The sequence below is a fragment of the Zingiber officinale genome, chromosome 11A (genome assembly GCF_018446385.1).
Source record: "Zingiber officinale cultivar Zhangliang chromosome 11A, Zo_v1.1, whole genome shotgun sequence".
NCBI lineage: Eukaryota > Viridiplantae > Streptophyta > Magnoliopsida > Zingiberales > Zingiberaceae > Zingiber > Zingiber officinale.
This window is the reverse complement of record NC_056006.1, coordinates 96134015-96150827: the sequence shown is the minus strand read 5'-3', so window position 1 is coordinate 96150827 and position 16813 is coordinate 96134015. Positions and strand designations below refer to the sequence as shown.

Here is a 16813-nt window from a genome sequence, read left to right as displayed (position 1 = left end):
CCAATAAAAAGGATGCAATTGTCCAAGAAACTCACCGTCAATATCGTTCGATCGTCTCTACGTTCCGCTCGGCCCAGTACCCAAAGGTACTTCATCGGTGTCTAGCGAGCGATCTCTGCTATCAAAGCGGAATATTGCATATTGGAAATATTACATATTTAGCCGAGCGGAAGGGCAACGCCAAATACTTGCATCTCATAATAGGCGAGCGGACAACACACATTAACTAGCAAAAGGACAAAGTACGTGAAAGAGAAATGTTGCATTAAATTTAAAACTTTAGGCCAAGCGACCTAAGTACAAAAAAGGATCACTTTTTGGCCTAGCGGCCTAACTACATCTACCGACGTCTACTCAATGTAGTCATAAAGGTTCTTGGGGATGTTATCCAGAAGCGCCACCTGATCGCCGGCCGGAATAGTAGTGGACTCCGGAAGAAGGCCCTGAGACTTCAGATATGTCATGGTGGCAGTCATAGCCAAGTCGAAGGTTGTGTACATCCGCTCGCAGATTTTCTCCGAGAATTCGGGCGAGCGGATGTAGCCCCGTCTCAGAGTAGCAACCCGACTCGGCTCGGCCTCTTGGTACTCGTTAAAGGCCAATTGGGATGCAGCGAGGGATTCCTTCAAAGTGGTCAGCTCGTCCTTATGCTTGGTGGCTTCGGCCGAGCGGCCCACCTTCTCCCTGTCAAGCTGCTCCGTCAGCTCCTTTACCTTCAGCTCCAAGCCCCGAGCCTCCACGTTCTTCTTTTCTAAGTCGGAAATGGCCGTGTTTTTCCGAGTGGTGGCCAAGGTTATTTTCGTGTCGAGCGACTTGACTTGTCGCTCGGACTCGGCCAGGGCGTGGGCCTGATCGGCCGTCTTTTTCTGCTCGGCCGCCAACAAATCTTGAGCCTTCTTAAGCTTCTTCTGCAGCTCGGAGTACGACGGGCCTTGAGAGCCGGACGGACCGCACGCCGCCTTCAGCTGCCTTAACTCCTCATCCACCATGGCTAGGCGGTTGGAGACTGCAATCTCCTCCACCCATCTCTGGCAAAAGAAAATTAGAATTGTTAGTGGCCGATCGGAAAGAATGCATACAAAACTTCGAAAAAAGCGAACTTACCCCTGTGGCCTCCTGCATATGACTATTGGCCAAGTTTCGGAGGGGGATCAGCGCGATGCGCGCCCGAGCATAAGCCCACATCTCAGCTAGGGGCCCTTTCAAGGTAATGGTGTGCTCGGGCGCGGTTGGTCGGTCGGCCTTTGGCAGCAGCTATTCAGTCGGGAGATGAAGAGTGACCCGAATCGTGCGGCCATGACCGGGGGTCGTCCGACCGGCGGTCGGAAGGGGATCAGAAGCCGGCGCAGAAAACTGGGAATGAATGGTTGAGCGCTGGACTGAGTGACGAGCGGGCGGAAGGGTGCTGACCGGAGTAGCCTCAATTGGAGCAACCGGCTCATCCCATTCAGAAGGCGTCCGGTCGGACTAAATGGCTTCGACCTCTGGCGCCTTGCCCCGAGCAGTCGCAGTGACTTGCTCAAATGGTTGGACCGCGGAGGTAGCCGACCGAAGGGGAGTCTCCTCTCGGCGTCTCTTTTGTAGAGGTTGTCCCTCTTCCCGAGCGGAACCTTCTTCAGGGGCAGTTTGTCCTCCGGTGGGAGTGGCTACGCTTGCCACGTTCTGTTGAAAAGCCGGAGCGGTTAACTCAGCCTGAGTCCCGCTTTCTCCTTTATGGGATCCGACCGGCTGGATACCCAGCGCTTCCATTTCTTTGGCTGCCGCGGCTTTGAGCGCCGCCGCCTTTCTCTTCAGAATGTCGGCCATCACCGACTTCATGACGATGTCCGCTGCAAAGGAAAGGAGAAAAATTAGTTAGCAATCAAAGCAAACGCCCAAGTAAAATTCTTACCGAAGCCGGTCGGAAGAGGAGTCCGTATGGGACTCAGGACGAAGATGTACATCACTCCTTCGTGAAGAAGCTTATTGATGTCAAGTCGCAGACCGGCTAACATATTTGCAGCATGGAGGTAGTCCGGTCGGGTCTTGAATTTCTTCAGCTCGGGAGTGGGGGGTAGGTTGACCTGCCACTTGGTCGAGAAGTTGGCCTGATCGGGCATGCGGATATAGAAAAAATAATCCTTCCAATGTTTATTGGAAGAATGTAGTTTGTTGAAGAAGACTAAGCCGGGCTGAGCTTGGAACATGAAGGTGCCCAGCTCGGCTTGCTTGGGATAATAGAAATAAAAAAAGACCTCCTGTCGGAGGGAGATGTTGTGAATCTTGAACAAAACAACAACACCACAGAGGAGACGAAAGGTGTTGGGTACCAGACTGTCGAGCGGAACACCGAAAAAATTACAAACATCTATGATGAACGGATGTAAAGGGAAACGCAGACCGGCGGTAAACTGGTCGCGGAAGACACAGAAAGCTCCGCGCGGCGGCCTGTGCGGCCGGGCGGAAGGACCGACTAAAAGAAGTTCAAAATCTTCGGGGATTTCAAAATTATCGGTTAGAGTGTCAAAGTCATGCTGATCAAAGCGTGACTGCATGGTAGTGTACCAAGGGCCAAGGGACTGGTCTTCGGGATGAGAAGAACTAGCCATGGGTCGATCGGAAGAAATCAAAAAGGCAAAAAGGCAGGAGAAAAACAACAGCAAGCGAAAAGAGGTTTCAAGGGGGGAGAGAAATACGGAGTAAACACCGGAAGCAAGGAAGAAAAGGTATAGAGCCTTACTGTGAGGAAAAAGGATCAAGGAAGAGGCGCCGGAGAGCGTCGGAAAGCAGGAATGGAATCGTCGGAGCACCGAAACACCAGAGACAAAGGTAGAAATCGCGAAAGCAAGTGAGGGGAATAGGAGAGAGCGAAGATTTTATATAGCGGGGGCCGGGCGGCCTCCGCCGTTGGATCCAGGTCACGGGAATCAAAGTGCACATCACGCCGTCCATTTCGAACCGCCTCGATCCCATCAAAGCACCACACCGCCGCCGCCCTACGATGACGACAGTTCGCCACGTGGCGTTTGGTCATTCGATGCATTTAATGAGCGCATGCTCAGACTTAATGTCGAAGATTGGCACGAGTTACGAAGAGATCCGAGGAAGGTTGCTGTTGACTAACCTTAAAGGCCATCCCTGTGAAAAGCCGAGCGGATTAGGTGTGCCTAAAGGCGCCGCCCGGCAAGGCTAACAGTCCAGTCAGTCGGACTAATCGCCTCCTTCGACTAGACTTGAAGGGGAGGCAAGTGATCCGGTTGTAAGAACAGGGCCCCCCCCCCCCCCGGCGTTCGGTGGAGTCAATGCCACGTGGAAGTCGAAGTGGTAGGTGGCCGGCTGGAGAGGGGTGAGTTCGACCGGCCGGGCGGCCAGTCGGTGTCTAGTGGATGGTTGAAGGCGCCCTGTCGAAAGTCAGGGTTTCGGCGCTCAGCGGACAAGATCGCAGGGCTGATCGGACTGCACGCTCGACCAAAGCCATCAGGTAGCATACTGCTAATAGTCTCCACAAAGCACGTGATTGAGAATCTCCAAGTAAACCACCGTATACGTCCGGCCGGATGTCGCGGAAGCTGGCCGGCCGGACGCCCTCCAGGGAGTAAGGGCAAAAGGACAAGTGACATCTTTTTCTGACAGCGGGTATGTTCCATATGTAGGCCATACTCCAAATCTTATGACAGGGGGTTCCGCTGTCCCATCGAGGACATGCTTGGACTGTAGCGGTATGGGTCAGGTAAGCTCACTGACAAGCCCTTACTGGGGTATGGGCCACGGACACGTGTACACCTCGGTATGTGTACACTCGCTTCTCCGCTGCCTTATATAAAGGTCCTCATCCTTCGCCGGAGGTACGCGTTCTAATATTTTTGGAGAGCCACTTTTTCACTGCTTGCTTGCCTGACTTGAGCGTCGGAGGGTCGTCGCCGGGAAACCCTTCCCGGCCCGACTTTTGTGCAGGCTCGCTGGAGATTCGTGCGACCAGACGAAGGCCTACGTCATCGACCAGGAGAGCGCCACGTGCCGAGCGTCCGTTGGTTCAGCGATTCGGACAGGATCAATATGTATTGTGAGTATGCAGGATACAAGTATAATAATGTAAGTCCAAGTATGCCTTGGCAATGGTGGAGTCCCAGAGGCGTGACCTCATGGCAAAGGAAGACTCAACAATAATGATAAGGTCGATGGAAGCTCCAGAAGGCAAAGTGTGATGGATGGGGAGACATCCGAGGGACGCGAGGCTGATGGAGGAGGTTAGAAGGCTAGGTCTAGGTTGTGCAGACAAGGACGAGTGCATGAGAGATTGTATCCAGGGTAAAATTTTAGTGTTACTGTAGCGTTACTATAGCAGTCGACTAAAGTTTTCATCAGCCGACTGGTAGTCGACCGTTGGCTTGCAATAGTCAAATTTCACTTAGGACCAGTTGACTGGTGGTGGGAAAACAGCTTGGTGTTTTCCTCCTGAACTCTATTTAATAGAGCTCGGGGTGCTTGGACATGGTTGACTAAATAGAGGTTGTTAACCCCTATTATTTTTCTTCCAAGCTCCTGTGTGTGATCTGTGTGTACGTGATCAAGATTGTGGTGAGGTTTCTCCACCCACAAGGAGATTAAGCTAGCCGGAGATTCTCCAGGGAGTCATCCACCGATGGATCGAGATCGTCTACCTTATGGACAGTCGTAGAGTAGGAGCCCTAATATCCGAATAATGTAAACGCCTTGCGTTACGATTTTTTTTTGTTTGATATCTTTCCTTATTGTTTATAGGGTTTAACTTTCTTCTTGTTAGTTTATATTTTGTTTTCCGTTGCGTACTAACAAGTATAGGAAGTGATGACTTGGGTGAGATGCTATTCCCCCCCCCTAGCGGCATCAAAGTTCCAACAGTATATAGGGATGTAAATGAATCAAGTCGCTCGTGAGCTATTCAAACCTCGATTCGATAAAAGTTCATTTGAGCTCGTTTAATGAGACTCGTTAAGATAAACAAACAAAGCTCAAGCTTCACAATACTCAGCTCGTAAGCTCGTGAACACATTCGTTAAGCTCTACTTATGAAAATTTTATATTAAATTTATAGATTTTACGCTCTACTTATGAAAAATATAGACACATATATTAAATTTATTTATTAGAATAAAATTATAAATTTTAATAAGAATATTATAATTTTCTCTAATTATATAATTTAGTTTTTAATAAATATTTAAATTTATAATTTATATTTATTAAGCTTTTTATGCTCGATAAAAGCTCGTGAGCCATGAATATATTCGTTAAATAAAGCATGAGCTCGGCTCGATTATAAACGACCCAAGCTCAAACATTCAAGAGTTCGGTTCGGCCCGGCTCGATTACACCCCTACTTGTATGACAATTCCTCCCTTAATTATTAATAAAGTTTCCTTGTTTAGCAAAGGATAACTTTTTCCCTTTGTTTCTTTGGATTCTTTTCTTGTCTTCTCCTTTAATTATTATTCTATCCGGTGTCACGTGTCATATGTTCATTAACAGCGCAAGGAGTCTCCTCATAACGGTATAATGGCTAGTGTATGAGGTGTTGTCACCATGAGATCCGGGGTTCGAATATCGACAAAGTCGAGGTAAATACCTCCCTTATGTGCTAGTCACTATTCCCAAGACTAGTAGCCGCCCATGATTTACATCTTCCGTGTTGCCCCTGAGATGGATTGGCGAGAGCTGAGGACGAGTATATTCACCTTTTACCACTATAAACACGATAAGGAAAATTCATGTTACTTTCCTAACTAGAAGAGATGTGAGGGGAAATATTATTTGCTCCATTTTTTTAATGTATATTTTTTTAAAAAATATTTTTGAATATTTAACACATATATATATACAATTATTTTTTACCATGTGAGTTTATTATCTGCCTTTATCAAAATTATTATGTAAATTATAATTTAAGAAATATATTAAAATTTAAGTTTTTTAAATAGAGAGAAAATGATATAAATTTTATCATAAAGTTTTAAAAATTACCATACAAATTATAAATAAAATATATATTTAAAAAATGATCATATGGAAAATTTGTTCTAAATTGATATATAATCGTATATATATTAAAGATTTGAAATATAGATGCAGGTCATTGAGTTCAATTTTACTTTTAAAATTATCAAATGATTCAAAAACCTTTGGTTAAGAATTTTTTTTTTCTAAATTTGAATATGAATATAAAATATATAGATTCACTCTCTAACTCCTTACGGTCCAACCACACTATTAAAATGATTAAATAACTTAAAAATAATATATAACAATTTTAACTAAAATTATTATATGAATATTTTAATACAAAATTGCCACATGGTATTTTTCTTAAAATTTGAATCTAAAATATATAAATGCATTCTGTGAAGTATTAGAGTTTATTTATATCTTTAAAATAATTAAATAATTATATTTAAGCATTATCATATAACAATTTAGATGCCAACTGTTATATGCTCATTTTGTGTTTAAATTTTAAATTTGAATATATGAATTAATGTAGGTTGAAAAAAAGTCAAAATAAATAATAAAATAATACTTTTTTAAGAATTATCAGAGGAATATTTTTTTATTTATGGTTCAAAGGGCATTACAAAATGTCTAGCGTTATTTGCTGAATTGTATATGCTATAAATTTATCCACTTTTATTATCTTACATATAAATCAATCAATCAATCTCGTGCTTGAGTAAATGCTCTGATTAAAGTTATAAATAATTATTATTTAATGAATTATAAATTATATATATATATATATATATAGTAGTAAAATTTAAAAATAATTAAGTAGTAAAATCGTCAACTTTTTAATTAAAATTTAAAATTATATATATATATATATATATATAATTCTGACTAAATTTAAATTTTACAACGTCTAAAATCTATGAATTGGCTTTCTAAATTGCATCTATATATTTAATTTTTCAATAAAAAATTTATTGAAAAAAAGATAAAGTCGCTACGTTAACGATTTCCCTAATATCGGTCTCACAGATATGGAGAGAGATATATATAAATAAACAGACTATAGACATATGATAGGACTATTACGTCAAAGATATTATACGTCCACCGTCTATGATACGCCTGAGGACAATAAAAAAAACTATTATATTAAGGATAATTGTCTTTCCTTCTCAGTCCCTTTATAAAAAAAAATATATTATTTCCACTCTCTATTATATATCTATTTACCTAATTATTAATTTACCTTATTGTCATTATTTTTACTAGATACAATAAGTCTAAAATAAAATATAATTTTTTTCTAAATATAATATATTTAAATTAAAATTTAATATATTTTCTATCAAATTAAGTAAAATTATTTTTCACCTAATCAATTGATAAATTATTTTTTTATATTAAAAAATAAAAATAATTAAATAAATTAATATCTAATAGAGAGTTGAAATAAAGAATAATTTACATATAGACAATAAAAATAATTTTTTTCTAATGTAACGCAGAGACTTTTCTATTAAAAATTTTAGAATCATTTACCGCTAAATATATATATACCTTTAAAAACACAGGTTTTTTATCCCCCATTTTCTCTACATTTATTCACTTTTGAAAATCTAGACCGTAAAAATAATATAAATGTCTAATTGTTGATCAAAACCTCATTAAATATCTTGTTGCAAAATAATAGCTGTAATCTACTGTAGATGCACTAGGAGATTGACATGACGTGATGACCCATTGCTGTCCCCTGTCACACGACTGATTAGATATGTTACGCAATTTTCAATGAGAAAAAATATATATTATCTATGTACACTCCTACAAAAATAATATTCAAATGAAATGTTAGCATATTTCTCAGCACGTAAAATGCCATCGTTATTAATCTTAAGCAACAAGTTAATACTGTATAAATATAATTAATTGCACTGCATGTTGTTCTTTACATCGATCGCTTCCCAACTACAAACATGGAGCTAGATTCAATTCCAAGTACAGAAATATAAATGCAAATTAATATTAAATGCATGCATGAATTAAATAAATTCGATGAGAAAGAAGTCTGAAATATCCGAGATCTACTCACCTCGCAGAAACGCAGAGCATGGGCTGCCGGGAAGAGTTTTTGTTTTTATCCACTTTTTCAATCTTATCCGATGTGATCTTCGAACTCATAAACTAGGAGAAAAAGTGAGCATATTCATATTCATAGATCTACGGCTTCTTGATTGCAGTTGTTATAGGGACAGCATGATGTGAATTGGACATGAAATAACCGACAGATTTGTAAGCAAGAGACAGTCCGAGAAGAAGAATGCTGAATTCATGGAGAGGAACAGAGACAGAGACAGACGAATGGAGATGATGATGATGGTGTTCTTGATTGAGCCGCTTCATTGCTGGTTTTCAGTATCAGTCACAGTCAGATTCAAGACGATCGATCGAGCCAAGGTTCTGAGAAGTAATTAATGTTTGCTGAAATCATCGTGCGACAATCTCGATTTCTGTTAGGTTTGATTTTGTTGGATCGAGCTAAAATGGCCACAAAGATTAATGCAGATTGTGTTGTAGCATAAAAAGGGAAGCAGCAATTAGATGAATAATGAGAGGGAGCCAAGATTTTGAACATCGCCGAGCAAGTTTAGAGACTACTGGAGGAGCTGCGGATGATGGTTGCTCTGTTGCACCATGGGTTGTTGTTCCTGCTTCGGCGGTGGAGGAGATAGCGGCGGCGGCGGAGGAGTAGGCGTTGGCTGCTGCTTTCTCACCGTGGCGTGCTTGTTGTTGTGCATCCACACCTTCAAGACTTGTCTCCTCACTCCGATCTCTGCGCAGAATTGCTGCACCATGGTGTCGTCTTGCCGCTGGATTCGCCACCCGATTCGCTCCGCGAAAGCCAGCATCTTCTCCTTCTGCTCCGTCGAGAACTTGGTCCGGAACCTCTTCCTCGGCATGGCGGCGGCGGCGGGCGTCGGGGTCCCGGTGCGAATCCTTTCCTCGCTCGACGACTCGGTGGTGGTGCCGCCGCTCCCACTGGGGTTGTTTCCGCCGCCGCCGCCGAAGTGAACGAAGCCAGGCATGCCGGCCGCCGGGGAGGGGTTGGCTGGGAACCCGCCGAACTGGAACTGCTTCTGGTGGCGCGAGTGAGCCTGGGGAGGCGGGAGCAAGAGAGGCAGTCGCGTCGCGCAATGGAAGAACGAGCTCCCTCCGCCGCCGTCCTGTTCCCGCCGGTGGAAGCTACGGTGGCAGCCGCAGGCAGCGCACCGGAGCGCGTCCGCCGTCTCGGGCTCACCGCCGGGCATGAACTCCCCGCAGCCGTCGAGGACGTGGCCGCCGAGCGCAGCCGCGTGGTTACGGAGGCACTCCTTGTACTTCGCCGACACATCCGCTTCAGCCGAAGACTTCGCCTTCGCGCTCGCCGACGCAGCCACGCCAGACGCTCCCGCCGGAGGAGGCGAGTTAGAGACGGAAGATTGATCCGTATTCTTCGCGACGGACTGCAGCGCGCGATCGATGACGGCGGGAGCCATCTCAAGAGTAGATGGCGGCGGCGTCTGAGCATGACCAAAGACGTGTCCATTTCTCAACCCTCCTCCGCCGCCGCCGCCTCCCGGTACTGCTCTCGGTGAAACAAGAGACGAAGAGGAAGAAAGAGCCGGTTTAGAGAAGGCGGATCCTCCTCTAACCAAAGAAGAATTGTAAGCGGTAGAAGAAGAGGAACCGATCCCAATCTCATTCGGATTATTATGCCTAAACTCCATCAAACTCGCCGAACTTCGATCGATATCACTTCCCACCTAAAACATGCAAGCAGGACTACTAAATCATCAACAACACACACACAGTGAGAAAAAAAACAAAGGGAGATGAGAGGGACTAAACGAGCAAATGCAAACACTAAAAGCGGCGGCGACTGGAACCTCTCAGGCACCAAAAGAAGAGCTACAGCAACAAGAGGAAAGGAAGGAGTAGCAGTGGGCGTGGCGTGGGATGCGTTGCCCATGGTCTCCTAACTCCCATTCTGTTCGAGAAAAGGGGAAAGGCGTGGAGAAAGGCTGGTGCTTCTCCTCTGCTCGTCAAATCACGACTCAAGAGCGAGACGAGACGAGAAAGAGAAAGAGAAAGAGAAAGAAGGGAAGGGGAATTGGGAACAACCGACAGGGTTACACTTCGCCCCTCTCACGCCCTGCACACTGGTCCAGCCCCTCAATAATTAACGCTAGCTGCATACTGCTGCTGCTGCTGACATTTATTATTCCCCCAGAGATTTGCATCGATCGATCACCTACGCGTGTGATCTCAATTACCTCCGCCACAGCTGTAACCCTCTTCTTCCACGCCCTCCTCCCCGTTGCTTTCCTTCAGCTGCTCCCCATCCACTCCAGGAACTGCATCCGCCAGTTCCTTTGGGACAGGAGCGGGAGTGGAGGAGGGACCCCAAGCCCTCCCTCCCCCCTCTCTCTTCATTGCATTGCTGGAGCGATCGTCGTGTGATCTTGTCAGAACTCCCGGGTGCTCTACCCTTTCCTCGATCGATCTTTTGAAAGTTTGATTTCTGCTCCCTCCCTCCCTCCATCCCTCCTTGCTGCTTACGCAAAATTGGAATCATCAATTCTTTCTCGGTTGCTTTACTTGTCAACTCACCGTGCATGCCCGATCGAATCGATCAATCAATGCCACTGCTGATTCGAAGAACTCAATTGCCTGCTCTGTTTATGCATGTAAACACACGCTTAGTCGAGATGTTTTGATGAGTCAACTAATAAAAGTCAAAATGCGGTCAAAAGGGAGGAGGCATTGAGTACGTCTATCCGACCCATCATAATAGATAATGCTGTTGATGGCGACGCATGAGGCAGCATTTCTACGACTTGAATGGACTAATCAATGCACTTCAATTTCATCATCGGATGCTACGTATTTCCTTCAGAATTCACATGCAGTGACCACCAAGTTAATTACATCATACTTTTACCCCTAATTTTTTTTAAAAAAAAACTATGTTCAGTTTTGCTCCATGATCGTACAGTGTCATTGATAATGATGATTGAATTCTTTAGTTTATAATCAATACTTTCCGCACTTACATCACACAACGTGACAAAATTATCTTTGTAATCCGTATCTTTATCTCAAAATATGTGTTTTTCTTAAAAAAAAAATTAGGATAGTAATTTTAGCTAGAACTCATATAATATGCTTTCCACACTTTTCATTTTAAAAATATTTTGAAATTAGTTAAAACTACTAAAATATTAGTGTAGTTTATATTGTGTACGGAGACAAATTCCCCTCTGGGGAAAGGGGGGACCTCGCCGGTCGCCGTCGACGTAAAGAAATATTTGCCTCGGGATTCGCTCCGATCTAATAACATTCGATTAGATTGCGATCTAATCCCACCGTTTAAGTTTATTTTAATTGACAGTTGATCGATCTCGCACGTGAGAATGTGAAATTACTTACGGCCTTTCGGTTGTTGAATGTTAATTAAACAGTTAAATGATGCGCAGGTGGATAAAAAAAATTAAATTGTAAGCTTATTGTTTTTAAACAAACAAGTTTTACTAATTAATTGTTCTACAATGTGCTTATAAGGATTACGATATGGAAATGTCAAAATTTACGTCTGCATTTATTTCGAACAGCTACTCTTCATTAAACCCTATTAAATTCTTCTTTAGTCCTGAGTCATTATCATCTAAATATTCATAATCCGATCTAACTATAACATATTTATATAATTTTTTCATTCTAATAAGAGATTGTGACCTAAATAAGACATCACTTCTAAATTGCCCTTCTCCCTAGGGCAAGTCACCAAAACTATCAATTTTTTTAATTAAATTCTTCGATATATATATATAACAAAGAAGATAAAGATAAAAAAAAGACTTGATTAGTAATAATAAAATAAAATAAAATTTATTTGAATATAAATGATGATATAATAAGAGATAGTACTCAATGACATAAAAGGATTCATACAACTGACCCCACCTAGTGAAAAAGACTTGGTTGTTGTTATTGTGTATATATATATATATATGAGAAAGTTTAAAGGCGAATTTAATTAAGAAAATTTAATATTATTTGCCAAATTTTTAATGCTATTTTTAAAATTAGATTTCTCAAATTAGTTTAATTCCTTAAGGTTAAAAATTAATCGATATAATTTTAATAGATCAAATTTTGACTATATTTAATAAAACATAGAAATCAATAGGCCACCATTCAGTTACCATCTGACTTTTGATATAACAATACTATAACTAAAATAAATATTGTGATGAAGAAATATGCAAATTAATTCAATATTTTCTTCATGGTAATTTAACATTTAATCTTATATTACACCAAGTGCATTATAAATTTTAAATAAGGTTAATTTTTGAGTGGACTTAGTTGACCACACTCATCTATTAGATCAAATTGGCATTAATAAAGCCTCTAGTTTTTTTTTTTAAATTACATATAGAATTAGCAACATTTTCCCTATATATTTTTTCATTAAACACTACAAAATTACAGTGTTATTCTACGTACCAACAGCAAGTTAAAGAAAGGTAACATTAAGTGCTACTTGAGACTCAAAAATCTTTTTAGTCCATATAACTCCTTTTGAGTGTCTTATCACAGTTTCCCTGTAGCTTCAACACTTTGGTCTCATTAATACACAACTGACCAACTTCTTAAAACAGCCATAATTGAAAATTAAGACAAATTATGAACTTTATAGATAAACTTGACCTTTGTGTGATAAAGGGATGCATAAGTCACTAAGTCATATTGATAATGCATGGCCAGTTATTACCAGAGTAAATGACAAAGGAAGTAATCATTCCAAGCCTTGCTGATCCAATTCATCTTCCTCAGGAAACAAACAGACACATGAACTCAAAACATAAACTTATAGTGATTTAATGTACCTCGCCTTCCTCGTATCGTACAGTTCCTGTAGTCGTGATTGCCAGAAACAGAGAGTGATAATTAAGAACCATCCAAGTTATTTTTGCACGTTGACATAATATCCAATGCAACCCGTCTGTGTCGCTCCAGCAACAGAATCAAACAAGTACTCATGCATCTGCTGTATGATGATCTCTCGGTTCATCAAAAGACTTGACAGTTTATCAAACGACAGCAATTTCCTGACATAGAAGTGATAGCCAATTCTGACCTTATAGTGATCAACATATCAAACGGCAGATAGCAGCCGTTGGGACCACATGGCCACAAAATCACAACCATGAAATCACGGCCACCGTCGGTGCATAGTCACGTACAGTGTCCAGCGAGCGGCTAGGTGCAGCGTGAGCTCCACCTAATGTCGCGGTGTGTAAGAGTTTCAGACATTTTTGAGATAACACCTCATAAGTTAGTTACTAAATCATCCCGAAGGGATTATTATAATCGACTATCAAATAGATGGAAGGAATTTTTTCATATACACCCATCAGAAATGGATTCTTGTCTAACAAATACTTATGAAAGTTAAGTACGTGTTACCCACCGTGTATCTTTAATTATTAATATCCAATTATCGAGTACCAATTGTCATTACTAGCCCCAACAAATACTGCACAACAAAATGTCAGAAGTAGAGAGAGAGATAGTAGGTGCTTAAAAGGCAAACACAACTTTATGCATTGACAAATCTAAGTGCAATAACAAAAATAAGGTTAATGATACATCGAATCCAAGTCAATGGTAAAAAAGCTTATAATTGATTAAAATAACAATTTATACCAAGCAAATACTAGAAGTACAACGTGCATTGGTAAGGGCAATTACTAGAGTTGAAGATTGTCAAATTGGTAACCTAGCATACCATTTCAAGAAAAGTCATCGTAACACACTGATGACAAATTCTTTAATTATTAATATCCAATTATCAAGTACCAATTGTCATTACTAGCCCCAACAAATACATCGAATCCAAGTCAATGGTAAAAAAGATTAAAATTGATTAAAATGACAATTTACACCAAGCAAATACTAGAAGTATAACGTGCATTGGTAAGGGCAATTACTAGAGTTAAAGATTGTCTAATTGGTAACCTAGCATAGTAGCATATCATTTCAGAAAAGTCATCGTAAAACACTGATGTAGTCATTTTGAGTGCCAAATGAAAATTATGAACGCAACAGAAAAACACAGGAAAGAGGAGCTAAGTGAGTGGAGATTCTTATGCTGCCAAACTTTCAGAATATTCTGAATAAGCAAAACCAAAATAACTGTTTATTGGCTATGCTGACAAACTCAACTCCTCAAGTTGATTAAGTTCATAAGTAGGCAATAATTAAACTAAAGGTAATGAGAGCAAACCTATTTCTTTTTAATCTGCGAGAGAACCTGAAACGGGAAAGCTCAAAAATCAGATTTTTAATTAGTTGTTATATATACATAACAGTGTTTCAACTAACGTCTATGAGCTGTTGTGAGGTCTCTTTTGAAAAGGTCGGCAGAGAACTAGTTTATTCCAAAAAAAAAACACTAATTGAATATGGTTACAGGATCACATAGATGATGCAAACAACTTATAAAATGACAGTTGTCATTCTTTTAGATTCATGAGAGTTATCATTTATAGTGTGGCATTGAATCATCTTAGTGGAATCCGTAATGATTGAGAACAAAATCCTAATGACTTTTTCCAAGTGTGTTTTACAAATATAAGTGTCACTAGATAAACATAAAAAATATTCTTATAAACAAGTGTGCAAAATTAAATAAATGAAGAGCGTGAATTATGAGCACAACCCTCAGGAAGGTGAAATTCACATACACAATCTGTCAATTGGTTTGGAAAGAAGGGTTATATAGATGCAAGACTTATCTCCTATATCTCATAAATTCATGCATATAGATCTGTACAGACATATTCCAGGTATCATATATAATTCAGTCAAACCATATCAAATAAATAAGTTACAAATGCCAACATTTTGACAAATATAAGAATTCACTGTTAATAATAAATTTTCAGGAAAAAAAAACTTCTAGCAGAGTTACAAGCTGTATAGTACTATGCTTAAGTATCAAAGCAACTCCCATGTCATCCCAAGGACAACTAAACTAGAGAACTTTTTGGACAGGAGACAAACAAGAAAGAATGAATGTACAACAATTTATGTATTGTTCTCAAATAGTTCTATGACATCACAGATCAGTGTGAATAGAGCATGGTTAGCATAAAGCCTTGGCAATTTACCAAAACACACCATTGGCTTTCTGAATTCAAGGAAACACATCCCTCAATTTTTTTAACAAAATGCACCCCTATCACTTTTTCCCCATTATATCCTTCCATTTCAATTTTCCCTCCAAATGAATCAGTCACAAGCTGATTTTAAAACAAACTTGCCACTTGATCTTAAGATTCACTTGTTTGAGTCAAATTCAAGTGAAAACCGGCATGATGACCATACTTTGCAAATTTGTTCCAAGCAGATTGATCTTGTTTGGGCCGACATGAGTTGTTTAGGGCCTTAGGTACCATTAAGATGTGATATTTTAGATGAAAAAAACTGCATATAAGATTCAAATTGAAAATACTGTCACAATTAACAAGTTGACTCGCAACTGCAATAGAAGCTAAATTAAACTACATAAACAAATGAAAGGCCAAGGTAACAACCACAAGACGAAGTTCAAAGCAGAATATGAAAGTTACTAGCAAAGAGTGCACAACGCGCACATGAGACCAATAACAGAACGCCTACGAATAACATGCATTTTACTCTAGCGCAAGAAACAAAATAAATATCACATTTCAACAAGCGGCCGAGAGGATAAATCTAGGCAGTACCAGTAGGTGAAATGGACTTCGACCAAGATTGCGGAAGCATCTGATATGAATCAACCATTTGCTCTTGTAGGGTTTGTTTATGTTCCTGCTGTTGCACATCTGCCAGTGCTACGGTTGACATAGTGAGTGCTCCAGCGTTTGGCGAAGCCAAGTTGGAATTGTTCTTGGTCTCGACCACTCGCCACATATACCAGGAGCCGACAGATCTATAAGGTCTCCACCGATCGCAAAGCTGCTCCATTTGCGAAGGCCGCGGGACCTCATCGAGGCCGTAGAGAATCTGAACGCCCTTGCGAACACCAAGGTCGCCAACGGGAAGAACGTCCGGACGGTGGAGGCAAAACATCATGAACATATGGACGGACCAGGCGCCGATGCCTTTGACCATGGTGAGCATGGAGAAGAGAGACTTATCATCCATTGCGACTATGCTTGCGTCAGACAGTATTCCCCCATGGTACTTTCGCGAAAGGTCGTGTAAGTACGATGCCTTGCGCTCGGAGACGCCGATCTGGCGAAGCTGCTGCGTGGTGAGAGAGAGAATCACATCGGGGACGACGCTAGCCTCGCCTCCGCAAAGGGCGACAAAGCGGCCATAGATGGAGGATGCCGCCTTCACGGCTAGCTGCTGGTAGAGAATGCTGCGGGCCAGAGAGTGGAACGGCGAGATGAGACACTGGAAGGTGGGGGGATCGTGGGCATCAATCACCGCGGAGAGGAGGGGATCGACGGCGCGTAGGTGGCTTATGGAGACGGAGACCTCGCCTTCAGAAGACAGAGGGCGGGGAATCACGCGGACGGCGAGGGTCTTCTTCGGCGAGTCGTTGGTCATCTCTGGGGCGGAGGAAGAAATTCTGCGGATTTTCCGAGGGCGAAAGGGGATCTTGGAGGTGGCGGCGGCGCGAATGGCCGCGTTGGTGGATGCGCCAGCGGGCGCGATAGCAGAATCGACCAGACGAGGGGTTTGAGAGGTAGATCGTTCGCCCATGGGAGCTCGAGCTTTGGCCTTCGCCCTTTTGCCTTCTACCATTCAACTATTT

At 41.6% G+C, this 16813-nt stretch overlaps 2 protein-coding genes across 3 annotated transcripts; both read right to left on the bottom strand.

The window, feature by feature from the left end:
• Nucleotides 1-7853: 7853 nt before the first annotated feature.
• LOC122030835 (zinc-finger homeodomain protein 5-like) lies at nucleotides 7854-10548 on the bottom strand. 2 transcript variants are annotated; one of them, XM_042589880.1, is made up of 2 exons: nucleotides 9885-10521; nucleotides 7854-9761 (listed from the first exon to the last, which is right to left on the bottom strand). In XM_042589880.1, exon 2 carries the CDS (start codon nucleotides 9723-9725, stop codon nucleotides 8613-8615), a length of 1113 nt encoding a protein of 370 aa, XP_042445814.1. In that variant the 5' UTR covers nucleotides 9726-9761; nucleotides 9885-10521; the 3' UTR covers nucleotides 7854-8612. The 2 variants fall into 2 exon arrangements, with proteins under 2 accessions (XP_042445814.1, XP_042445813.1); XM_042589879.1 differs by having other exon boundaries at nucleotides 7855-9761; nucleotides 9847-10548.
• Nucleotides 10549-12745: 2197 nt separating this feature from the next.
• Nucleotides 12746-16788, bottom strand: LOC122032371 (alkylbase DNA glycosidase-like protein mag2). Its single transcript, XM_042591658.1, has 2 exons — nucleotides 15774-16788; nucleotides 12746-13285 (listed from the first exon to the last, which is right to left on the bottom strand). The coding sequence occupies exons 1-2, from the start codon at nucleotides 16759-16761 to the stop codon at nucleotides 13203-13205; spliced, it is 1071 nt and encodes a 356-aa protein (XP_042447592.1). The 5' UTR covers nucleotides 16762-16788; the 3' UTR covers nucleotides 12746-13202.
• Nucleotides 16789-16813: the final 25 nt, after the last annotated feature.

Coding starts and splice junctions, on each gene's coding strand:
- LOC122030835 (XM_042589879.1), bottom strand. CDS start 9,725: ATGGAGTTTAGGCATAATAATCCGAATGAGATTGGGATCGGTTCCTCT.
- LOC122032371 (XM_042591658.1), bottom strand. CDS start 16,761: ATGGGCGAACGATCTACCTCTCAAACCCCTCGTCTGGTCGATTCTGCT. Junction 13,286..15,773: donor GAAGTCCATTTCACCTACTG/GTACTGCCTAGA, acceptor CCGCGACATTAG/GTGGAGCTCACGCTGCACCT.